General features: G+C 35.8%; 1 protein-coding gene across 9 annotated transcripts in view; it reads right to left on the bottom strand.

Annotated features, from left to right (window-relative positions):
- Positions 1–253: 253 nt before the first annotated feature.
- ZMAT3 (zinc finger matrin-type 3) overlaps positions 254–13,173 on the bottom strand; it is a 38,968-nt gene continuing 26,048 nt past the window's right edge. For 3 of the 9 annotated variants that reach the window (XM_086394993.1, XM_086395014.1, XM_086395003.1), the window contains exons 4-6: positions 10,228–10,394; positions 10,006–10,106; positions 254–7,704 (exon numbers count right to left, since the gene is read on the bottom strand). In XM_086394993.1, the coding sequence (XP_086251119.1) occupies positions 7,493–7,704; positions 10,006–10,106; positions 10,228–10,394 (480 nt within the window). In that variant the 3' untranslated portion in view covers positions 254–7,492. Of the gene's footprint in view, positions 7,705–10,005; positions 10,107–10,223; positions 10,395–13,173 lie in introns of all 9 variants that reach the window. The other 6 variants (XM_086395064.1, XR_015161944.1, XR_015161945.1 and 3 more) reach the window with 6 other exon arrangements.

Genomic DNA, 13,173 nt, shown 5'->3' on the forward strand with positions numbered 1-13,173 from the left:
TCCTTCTCCAGGGAATCTTCCCAACCCAGGGATCAAACAGCGTCTCCTGCAAGTCTCTTGCATTGGAGGCATACCCTTTACCACAGAGCCACTGCGGAAGCCCCATGAGTTCTAGAAGCAGGTGGCAAATTACATGCAGATGGATAAAAGGTGAATCCTCAGCCATCAACCATCTGCATCAAAAATAACACCTCAGCACCTCAGTGCTGACGATGCACCTTCTTTCTTTGATCCCCAACTCACAACCAAATGATTTGCAGACAAGACTCAGAAACTCTTTTATTAAGTTGAACACAAAATGACTGCTATAATAACGTCAAGCCTTTATCAGAAATCAGTACATAAATGAGGATACACAGCCAAAATGAGCCATCAACAGAAGCAGTGTAAATTTTAAATAACTTTCAGGATTCTCTATGCAATATGCTTAAGAAAATAAAACCAAAAGAGCAATTTCAATTTCACAGTTCACAGTTGATTGGCTTCAATCCCAAGACATTTTTGTCATTTATGTAGCCTCAGAACACAGATTTCCAAAGGGATGACTGGCACAAAGCCCCAACAGCATACACAGATGTTAAATCCCTGTATGACATTTAGGGGAAATTGTAGGAAACAAACCCAATTTCATACAGTTCTGGCAGGCATTTTTCAGCTATATCCTTTATCAGAAACATCATTCTAGGGAAACAGTAAAAGCAATTTTAAAAGTTTGCCATGCCATTAAATGAAGGGTTATAAAGTTTCCCTTGGCTCCACGATTTTATTCTCTAATTTAAAACAATGAGCTAAAATGCAACATTAACAGTGAAAGCAAAATTAGTTTTGCTTCTGGATCTAGAGCATACATCAGAGAGAGGCAACTTATTGTCTTAGCAGACACACGGAATGCTTTAGAGCAGAGTCTGCCACACTCTAGTAAGGCATTTCAAAGCAGACACCCCACACCCAGACTAAATTACTATGGTCAGCTGAGGATATCACAAGGTGGACACCAATTAACACAGAATCAACAAGAAATTCTTACAAAATGACACACATTTACAAAACCACAGAAAGATGCTCAAGTACCAAAAAGAAGGTAAAACAATGACCAGCCACTCTAAAAGTTTTGTTCCTGTAAATGCCAGATTTTCAGAATAGAACAAGCCACTTTATATGTGCTTTGCACTAGGATAATATTGTTCATCCGGACACATGGGGTTTCTTTTCCTTAAAAAAATATATCATATAGAGAATATACATATAATCAGTGATATAGAACATTTATTTTCACTAGTGAGGGGGTCACTTAAGCACTTACACAGAAAGAGTTATGAGTGAATCATGAAGGTTATGTAAATGTGAAAGGAAATCTGATAAAACCTGTATTATTAGTATTTAACAGCAAAGTGAGATTTTTAGCAGTTGCATTGACTTAATGAGAAACCATGACCATGGAAAAATCTTTTAAGTTCAAAGAACTGTAAAATGTCCAAAAAAATGAAAGTCTAATTAGTAAAAATACATAGTTTCATTTTAAGCGCCCTAAAGGGAGTGTTTATTTTGAAAGCCATGAATTTTATCAAAGAGCACAAGAATATGAATCCAGGATATCAAAATTTCAGTTCTGACTTACCCACTGAATCTTCATAATCTGCAACAAGTCACTTAAATTCTTCTGATTTTGTCCACAAAATAATTGGCATAAAAATAAAGGCATATGTCAATAATTTTTTCCTAAACAGTACTAGAGTAAAGCTAAAGATGGTTACTAAGGCTTACAATTTCAACAACTCATTGTACAGTACAATCATTTTTAATCCTGCTAATTATGGCTAAGAGAAAGCATGGGCAGTTACAATTCTCAGGGAATTCAAAGGCTTTAGATAAACGAATGGTTTCAACTTTCTAAACTACTCCATCTGTTCTTCTAGAGTTGTTTTAAACAGCTAATCGTCTGTGGGGCTGACCCTTTATGCCGCTCTATTCTCTGGTAGAACAGGTGAAAGTAGTAAAGCGAGAAATGATACCAGGAGAAAAACGCAGCCGCAGATTGAAATGAGGTATAAGCTGATTTAATAAACCCCAACCAGTAATTTACAGTTTTCTAAAGAAGCTGCATAGTTGAGCAAACATACATCAAAAAAGAGGGATAAAGAAAAAATTCTTAACACGAAGCTTTAAAATGTATGACAATTAAGCATTAAAATAACCAACACCAAAAAACTTCAGTTTGAAAAGGAGTTGTCTTCCCTCACTCTAAGCATATACAAAAACAGAAACAAGAAGGCTAAAGTCCACAGGAGAAAAAGACATATGTTAACTGGCTCAGGTTATCAACTTCATACACTGCTTGTTAAAAGATGTTAATATGTAAACAGATATTAAACTATAACTAATTATGCCTATGCTGAATTGTTTAGGCAAGTATCTGAAATTTACACTAAAATGTATATATTTTTAAAACTCCATTGTTCAACGGATAAACAGAGGGACAGACAAATATATGGTAATATAAGTACTGGAAAATGTTAATAGTAGAATCTAGTGCTAATATACTGTAAAATTCATTAAGTTTAAGGTACATTTAAAATTTCTCATAATAAACTGTCAAGAAAAATGTTAGTATTTCTGCAGTAAAATTAATTTAGCAGTGCATTTTAGAGACTCAAAGAGTACAGGCAATTTAGAATTTTAAATTCATTGAAGTAAGGAAAATTTTACTTTAAAACATCTTGAACCTGATTTGTGAAGATACCTGTTTTAAATGTAGAGATGAACCATAACAGCACAATGAATAAGTATTATGCATGACAGTCTTCAGTTCATGTGCAAATACATAATTCTATCCTCTCTACAGTATTAGATAAGACAGTATTTGAAAATGACACTGAAATAAAGTTTTTCCAAACATCAATATCAAGCTCTTCCCAATCCATCACACTATCAATCACTACATATAAATACAATGCAGATCAAAGTGGAAAAAAAAAAAATCAATGACCGTTGCCAGCCTTGGACAACTGGATTCATTTTCAGGATGTATGGTTCCTGATTAATTATCACATAGTTTTACTCAATATCAAATTGAGATTGCATGAATAAAAAAAAAAGATGTAAAACATAGAATTCACACAAAGCTTTGTTATTCCAAGCTCCTATTTTATGCATTGTGACTAATGGCAATAATTCTATCATCTTTTCTTTCTGTGAAATGCTAAAACTTGCTAAAGGCACTCATAATCTGGGCTTAACAAAGACAGGGTCACATGGGACCATAAGCCAGTATTTTTTTGGTAGCTACCCAGAAGGGGAGTTGATAAATGATCCTCCCATTCATAGCGGCAAGACAAAGTCAAACAGCTATGAGTAGAAATGTCGTATGAGAAGCTATTTACACAGCTATTTGTCCATTTAGTAAGACTGACAGTGATAGCTCACAATGACAGGGGTCCACCACCAAAAAAATTAAAGCAACAAGACATCCTTTATGATGCATGAAACATCTAAATGGTGATTTGGCTGGTTGAAAAAAGAAAAGCCAGCAAGATGGAATCTTTTTAAAGTATCTGTTCAAAAGCCTGCATTAAACTTTTACCTATACTGACAAAACATTTCTCTACTTCTAAAGTAGCTCTGTTGTCTTTCGTATATGCCCTACCAAGTTTTTAAAAGGTCCTTCCAGCCTGTGTTCTGACACTGAGGAAACAAAACAGATTAGGTTCCAAATCCATCACTCTTAGGCCTCTCTGTAGAGGGCATTATGCAGAACAGTTACATGTCTCCCCTGACACAAGCGAGACTCGTTTTACATGGGTCACTGAACAGTCCTCCAACTGTCGTTGTTCATAGTCCCCGCTGATTCAGGAGTGAGGGAATCATTAAAACCACCATTAATCCTTCGAGTCTATCTACATATGAAGATTTAATCAGATACACAATATATATGTATATACACATACATGTGTATATATATGTATCTTTAATCCTAGTTCAAAGTATAGATACAAGCAAGCACACCAGTATTGTAGAACAGCTCTATAAAATACGGTGGAAGATCTCATGCTTTCCTTTCAGCTGTTTAAGTTAGAGGGACATGGAGATGATCTCAGACAGCCATGATTGATTTTTCATTCAATCTCAGGGTTTCAAAAAATTCTAAATGGTTTTCTAAGTTTATCAACTAAGGAGAAGGGGCAACAGTGAGGAAGAGTTGGAGGAAGTTTTTGCAAATGGTATAGGACAGTTATTCACCTTGCAGATTTCAGTGCAATAAGAGACAAATAGACACACGTCATAAACAACATGCACATATTTACAAGTTATAATACAGGACATACAAAGACAAAACCAACAAAACATTTTCTGTTCATTGTGGAGTTGGAAGGATCACATGGCACACTCAGCTCTGTAACTGAGTATTTTTGAAAAAACACTTCGAAGACATAAGCAATCTAATCTTTTAATCGGAACACCAAAATTTTTCCTTTACATCTTCTTGCCCTCGATATTTTAGAAGAGTTTCTAATTGTTATTTTCAACATTGATTTCTGAATGACAAAGTACATGAAGATATTCACAGAGAAGAGACTTTGATGCTCTGCGTTCTTCTTGTAGATCTAGAACTAGAATCTACTTATTTGACTACAGGTTTTCCATCGGTTAGGCCTCTGTCCATCCTTGTATACAGTACGTAAAAAGATATTAATGTGATTCCTGGGGAGCACAGGGTGCAAATTCTAAAGGATATTACAGAGCAGGACCTGATTTTACTAAACGAAACTGACAGAGATCACATACCACTGAGTGCAGTACTAACAGCCTTCTTTGACAGGAAAAAAACAACACTGTCCATAAGGAATGCATGAGCATGAGAAACTGTAGCATGCAGAGGTGTATTTACCTATGCATTTCCTTTCTGACACCTCTGTCACCATCTGTTTCACCTATGGAATAAGGAGAATGTTGCAAGGTAACAAGCCCAAAACACAACCCACTGTCAGAGAGATTTGTGATTCTTTTTTTGGATGTGTATGTAACCTTTATAAACATGGAAGTTATTTATCAACTGCTAGAGTTTGGAAAGTAAGGAGCAAACCCAGCTATTGTAGGCAATATGGTTTCTAAGGTGTCATATAAAGCAAACATCAGTCTTGTTTAGTGCAAAGAAATAGAACAAGTAAGAAATAACACTATAAATCTAACTTTTTTCTTTAAAAGAAAATGCGTTTATGCATTCATAACATCCATTAAGAGCACTGAGAGACTAGAAACCTGAATATGCAAGGCCAGGAAAAACACCAAGGCCTTAAGTCCACTGCTATTACATATATAAAACGAAATTGTTAAGTGGGGACAGTAGAGAAGATCATTCCATTAATTTTATCTGCAAAGAAAAAACTGAAAGTGGATGAATGCCACTTGTATAAAATGTAAATTCTTATCCACAATCTTTTACTGTTATCTAAGGATTCAATGAAATCTTCTCTATGGAATCACATAAAACTATACATACATAGATTTATATATGTGTGTGTACTTATACAACTACATACATATATACACACACATACATATACATGTGTATACATATATGTAGTCACACACAGAGAGGGGAAAAAAGAATTTTTAAATAATCGTAGAACCATGTGGCCAGCACTGTCATATTAAAATCTACCAAAAAATTACACTTAGCAGCAAAATGAGTAACCTACTAATCAATAAGAGAAGCTCTAAATTGCTCTAAAATAATCAATTATACTTCATAGCTTACTGCAAAAAGTGTTATTATACTGATACACAGGTCTCGATAGAACTTCAACAGAACATTATTTCATTCTTCTGCTCCTGGGAGAAAATAAAACTTCTAAGTAATTCTACTTTTAGAATTAAAAAACCATGACTTCAACAGAAGGGTAACTTGAGAGTGTACCAGAGAGTGTACCAGTGTACCAGTATCACAAAACTTAATTTTAAATATGGGTCTAGATAATTCAAAAATTGTTCAGCAGTACTAAAGGAATGGAATGATGATCATAATTTTCCTTATCCTTATCTTTTTGCCGATAGAATTTTTAAGGAAAAATAGGAGTTTTATTTTTAATTAGTAATATAAGCAATCAAAAGTGAATTCACCAGAGTGCAAAGATATTGCTCAATATAAACTTCTATGAACATGGCCTTTCAAAAGGAGTATGGATGAGCACCCATCTTATCCATGTAAATATAGTAAATAAGTAAAATACAGTTAGTGAAAGTTCATAGAATCCTCCATTGGTTAATCTAGACAAAATACTAGAGCTTCTCATTTTAAAAACAAAAAGCAAAAATAATAATACTGTTCTAATTATCAGATATGAAAGTAATCTATATTTTTATTAATCTATATCTTCAAAGAAGCTGAATTATAAAGAATAATGCCAAAGTTCAGGTATTTTTCTATTGGAAATGCTACTAAAATTTGATTAACTGTTTTAAAAAAATTCTTTTCTTTCTTGGAAATAGTAAAGTAGTGATATTTTTCAGGACAGTCTACAAATTAGCAAGACAATGAAGAATGTGAGTATAATTTAAGGATCTGTCTATCTAAAAAGTCTATCAAAACAAATATCAAGGGTTCTGAACTTACGGTTGAGACCATCACATAAGTGCATGTTATCATCATGAAGTAACTCTAAGTTGAAAAATCAAATACATTTCATTTCCCAACACCAGCTGAAAAAAATATATTTAAAAAAATCACATCTATCCTAAACTTATTGGATATTCAAATATGGGGCTTGGAAAACCTACAACACCATTCTGGGACATGAAAATGAGCTAATTGGATAAGCTAATTCAACTGGGGGAGAAAAAAAGAGGAGAAAAGAAGGTGAATTTAAATGTGCGAAATTCACAACTGAAAATCAAGTTTCGCTATCTGGAAGTACACAAACACATTAGAAGTGTCTGAATCCACGAGAACCTGCATTTCAATAAGGAAGGGACATGATAAACAGAAAACACTGTTCTGGGCAAGATTCTAATGCAGTTTCCATAGTATATCCTACTGACAATTCATTGAGTTGAGATGGTAGTTCCAAAGAAACCTTAGGAAACTAAAATCTTTGCTTACCTGCTTTTACTGTGATCTGAAGCAAAAACTCGATAAAATTATTTAACAATACATAACACTAACACTGTAAAAGAATATGAAGTTTTTAAATAGTTAAAGCTCTATGTGGTCAGGCTACTAGTTGACCAGAACTTGGTCAAGATAAAAAGGTATGTCTCATGGGGTAGGTAGGTCACAGGGTTAAAGCAGCTCAACACAACTGACCTGAAAAAGCATCATGACTTAAGCACATTCTCTTCCTTCCCCAATTCTGACACCTTATGGTACCACTGCAGGTTATATGCATAAACATTAAGCAGAGGAATGTACTCATATCAAAAGAACCACAAAGCAGGGCATGTTGACATAAGGCGAGCAACAGGCAGGACAAGCTGCTCTATCTGAATATGACAATCCCTATACGTAGCCCAGATTCTCCATCTCATTCCTGTACCGCTGTTCAGACACCTTGCTTTTATGTTGCTTGCTCTCTAAATGCTGCCGGAATTCCACCTCTTCGCCAGCCCCGACATTACACATGGAGCAGTAAAACTGGCCGCTTGGAGTAACACACATGGCCAGATCACGTGGAATTCTCTGCCGAGAGCGGGGATTGAAGTAAGGACCTGCTGAAACAAAGAGACAAAAGTAATATATTCACTTCAAAATACTCACTAAGCGAATGATGGTCTGACCAATTACCACTGTAATTTGTAATTCTAACCTCAAAGTATAAAATTCACAGATTCCTAGTTTGAAAAAAATGGGAAGTTAACAGGTTTTTTTAAATTACAATTTTATACAGGTTCAGTCTAAAAAGCTAAAATGACTCTTCCAACTATTGTCAGAAATGTTACTGTGGAGCAAACCCAAACTCTAAATGGCAATGTCTTTAAAAAGTGAATATAATTTTAGAAATACTTTCATTTCTAAGCATTATATCAAAAGTTATATCATTATGCTAATACTTTAATCCAAAAATTCTACTTCTAAGAATTTCACTAAGAAAATGTTGATAATTTTTGCATAGAGATTTATCAATGAGGACATTTATTTAACTAGAGTTTATAAAAGTTTTTTGGGGGAGGGTAAGGATAAAGGAAAGATCCAAACATACAACTCATGTATAATATGTATATCATATAAGAAACGAATCGCCAGTCCAGGTTCGATGCATGATGCTGGATGCTTGGGGCTGGTGCACTGGGATGACCCAGAGGGATGGTATGGGGAGGGAGGTGGGAGGGGATTCAGGATGGGGAACACGTGTACACCCGTGGAAGATTCACGTTGATGTATGGCAAAACCAATACAATATTGTAAAGTAATTAGCCTCCAATTAAAATAAATAAATTTAAATTCAAAAAAATCATAGTAATGAATGTAATGAAAAACTAAACAGTCACTAAAAACAATGCTATAGAAAACTCTGTAATTACAATATTTGATTATAATATGCCATTACACTGAACAAGAATATCACAAAATATGATCACATGTCCATTTTAACAGAAGTAATATACACAAAAATGTTGATGGAATTATTGATAATTTTATTTTCTTTTTTTATATAACTGACTTAAGTTGGACCATTAGCTCAATACTTTTCTGCTTTCCTACTATAATAATAAACATTTAAGGCTTTTCTCAAAATGTTACTTAGACTACATGCTACAAATTTTGATACATTTTTATTACAATTTGATTCTAAGAATGTTCAATCACCAGTATGATTTTTTCTTTGGTGAGAGAGTTATTTAGAAATGTTTTAAAACTTCCAAATACATAAAAATGTTGTGTTTTTAATATTATTGACATCTCATTTACTTGTACTCTGATCCAAGAACATAAGTCTAAATGGCCTTCTGTCCTAAAGGTTTTTGTTTTCTTTTTTTTTTTAATCTAATGCTAAGACAGCTATTCTGGCTTCCTTCATTTCAACTGAATATTTTCTATCTAATCTTACAATTTTCTTTTCACTGGAACTTTAAGTTTACATTTATTGCAACAATGATAAATGTTTCAGACTTTCATGAGACTTATTACATTGTGTTCTATATGTCCCCTTTTTCTATGCTTCTTTTGCCTTTCCAATCAATTTGTTGTTTGTTTTACTGTTTACATGATTGACCTCTGCTCATATGTGTGTGCACTGGAGGCTGGGGTAGGGAAAGGATGAAGGACTACTCTCCCTACTGAAGATGATCAGAAAATGCAGAAAATATTCCTATCAACTAGTAATTGTGAACTAAAAGTATGTATCAATCACTGAGGAAGCATTTGCAAAACACACACACGTCTGAGTCCCACTCTAAATTTACTGACTGAAAATCTCTAAGTCATGGTTCAACTATGTGTATTTTATAAAAAATTCCCCAGATAATCTGAGTCACTCCCCTGGTTAAACACCACTGCTACCATTTTTATTTTCCCTAATAACTGAGGATTTAATGTGGTGCAGCCTGAAACCAAATATTTCGTTTTTATACTACATTTAAATATCTCAGCTGGCAAATACCATAAGTAACATAAAGGCACTACGATAAGACACTTTAAAACACAGACTCGGTTATGTGAAATTCTTGTAAATTGAAGTATACTTCAACTTTTTTAAAAGTTGCATTTTGGGTCTTAGAACCCAAGGATGTATCACCTTTCCATTTAACTCATTTCTTATTCTTGGTTCTTCGAAATAAAGTCATATTCTTGATGTAAAAAAAATTAAATAAAATCAAAATAAATAATACACTAAATAGGAAATAAATAAATAAGACCTGAAATAAACACCAGCTTGAAAAGCCACTAGACCTATTCCACAAAACGAAAGCTAATCCCAAATTCTCAGGGCTATCTATTACCACTAAAGGAAATAAAAATAGTGGACACCATTTGCAAAACATAGCCAAGGCATGTGAAAAGCCACAGAATACCTGAATTATTCTGTACTGCATACATATTTCTCCTATTAGGCATCATCTTATATTCATTCCCTTCTTTTCGGGTCCGCCGTTGACCGACCTCTGAGGAGTCTCTGGAGAAGAGACATTTTAAAAGAGTGAGACTTCTAAACAAGGCTCCCTTTCAACTCTTTTTCTCTAGAGACAGTGAGTCTCACATAACACTCTGGCCTAAGAGAAAACGGCAATACCTACGAGAATGAGTTACTCTGAGCTTCTGCCAGCCGCAGCCTCTTGGCATGATTCTTGCCTTGATAGTGAGCCTGGGCCACAGCCGGAGAACTGAAGGAGGCATCACAGAGCTTACAGTAATCGTTTTCTGTGGCCAGGATCACTCTGCCTCCAGGCTTAAAGGAGCCCATCTGACAGCAAAGACACAACAAACAAGGTTTTAAAGTGTGGACTCTGTTCTCTTCTCAAAGTTCCTTCCTTCTAAGAGCTGAAAAATAACCCGTTATGGCATGACCATAAGCACTCAGCTTTATAAGGACAGGAAATTGTTCGTTTCAGAAAGAAAGAGGAAAAGACTGGGAGACACTTAATTGTGGTTTTGCATTACAGTCACCTGTGTACCAAGCTGATGAATGCCTCATTGCTATTTTCATTGAAGAAATTTCAGAAAAGAAGTTTAAAAACCCAGCAAGGAAGATTTAGGGCAGCACAGGTAAGGTCTAAACTCACATTACCAGAGAGAAAAAGTCTTCCCAGAATCCATTAACAAGCATGTACTAAATGCCTACTATTTATAGGGCTTGCAACCTAATACAAAAGTGACACACAGATATGTATAAAAACTAAACCTCTATCCTCAGAGTCTATAAATTAGCTACAGATATAGTATGTGTAGGAGCAGGAACTGGCAACCCACTCCAGTATTCTTGCCTGGAGAATTTCATGGACAGAGGAGCCTGGCGGGCTACAGTCCCTGGGGTTGCAAAGAGTCAGACCCGACTGAGCAGCTAACACATACAGAGAGAGAGAGAGACAGAGAGACAGAGAGAGAGAGTGTGTGTGTGTGTGTGTGTTGCTCAGTTGTGTCCAATTCTTTGGGACTCTACGGACTGTAGTTTGCCAGGCTCCTCTATTGACGGAATTCTCCAGGCAAGAATACTGGAGTGGGTACTGTTCCCTTTTCCAGGGGATCTTCCTGACCCAGGGATCAAACCCTGGTCTCCTGCTTTGCAGGCAGATTCTTTACCATCTGAGTCATCAGGGAAACCCACAGATACAGTATAATTTGGGGGAAATAACCAGCAGGTCCAGACAACTGTATTCAGGCTGGGAAACAGTTAAGGGAAACCTAACACAATCCCTGGAAAATAGTATGCACTCAGTTAACTACTGCTGGGTTAACAAAACACGCCAAACTAGATTTTGGCTAAAGAATCAAATATGCAATAAAGAATCTGGAAAGTGTGTCATATCAGGACCAGCTGAAGCAAACAGCATTGTTTCACCTGGAAGAGAAGATTTTCTGGGGACAGGATAACTGTGTTCAAAAATCATAAAGATTTGTGCTATGAAAAAAGCCCATGGTTGTTTGCCCAGAGGGGTGGAACCAGCTGAAAACAGTCTCTAACAGGAAGGAGCCATCCAATTCTCGAGCAGCCTTCAAGAACTGGCACTGGGAAAACTCCTCAGCCTGAAGATCTCTCTGCGTATTCTGCTGTCCTCTGATTCTGTTTTTAACATATCTCATTTACCGCACAAATTCAGGAGGATAGAACAGTGGATACTGCTATCCACATCATAAGGACTGACAATCAGAAAAGTAAAATTATACCATGGTGTTTAGGAGTAGAGGTATAAGGTCAAGAAAAATCATTGCCCCACTTTACAAAATTTGTACCACCACAAACAAGTTATCTGGCTTCCCTGGGCTTATAATAAACCTCCAAGTGAGACCGATGCTGCTGGCCCATGGAGCACACATTGAGAAATAAGTCAATACCTCTGAGTTGTTGCAAGCATTAAATGAAGTTAAGGCCAAGAAGGAGGCAAGGAAGGAGCCATGGGCACCCAATATAAGGAAGCATTAGAAAACTTAGCAATCAGGATGAAAAAATACTTAGTGGAATATTTTCACAAATCAAAAAACTGCCATACAGCCAACAAAATCAATGAGAAACAAAATATCAAAATTTTAAATAAAGACAGGATCAGCAACAGTGTCATGCCAAACCATATTGCAGCCTAAGGCAAAAGGAAAATCAATAACACTTATCCTATCTTTAAGTTTTTGCCATTTTGTTCACTACTGACTTTTTCACATTAATTTTGCATTTTAAAAATATATTATTTATCTTGATAACTGAGTATTTTAGCTCCCTCTTAAATTCTGTGCCTAAGTCAAGTACATCCCTCATCTCACTCTCGTCCTGGGGCTGAATGAAGTACTATCTGAAAAGTGCTTAGCAGAGTACCTGGCATCAAAGTGATTATTAATTATTATTATTATTTATGACCTAAGGGGCTTCCCTGATGGCTCAGTGGTAAAGAACCTGCCTGCCAATCCAGGGTTCAATGGGTTCAATCCCTGGGTTGGGAAGATCCCCTGGAGAAGGAAATGGCAACCCATTCCAGTACTCTTGCCTGGAAAATGCCATAGACAGAGGGGCCTGGTGGGCTATAATCCATGAGGTCTCAAAGACTCAGATACAATTGAAAGACTGAGCACTGAGCACACACATTTATGACCTATAAAAAAAATAATACTTCAAAGATAGATTAGAATCCATATTGCAGAAAGTACTAAAATACAGGAATATCTTGCCTCAAACACCTGTCTCCCAAAGAGTAAATGGAACTTGGCTCTCAAGTGTGGGTCATGATACCAAAGTCCAGGAAGAGTGTATACAGGCTCTCTGTACAGAAGAAAGGGGCAGCTTCAAGAAACTGATCTTGCTGGAAGGCATATATAAAGTCAATGGGGGGACTTTTCTGGTGGTCCAGTGGTTAAGACTTTGCCTTCCAATATAGGAAGCACAAGCTTGATCCCTGGTTGGGAAGCTAAGATCTGACATGCCTCATAGCCAAAAAAATTCATAAAACAGAAGCAATATTGCAACAAGTTCAATAAAAACTTTAAAAAACGGTCCACATTAAAAAAAAAATCTTAAAAAAAAAAATAAAGTCAGTAGG

This window comes from Bos grunniens, chromosome 1 (genome assembly GCF_055505025.1).
Source record: "Bos grunniens cultivar Pamir isolate PY7600 chromosome 1, Bosgru_T2T1.0, whole genome shotgun sequence".
NCBI classification, from domain to species: Eukaryota; Metazoa; Chordata; class Mammalia; order Artiodactyla; family Bovidae; genus Bos; species Bos grunniens.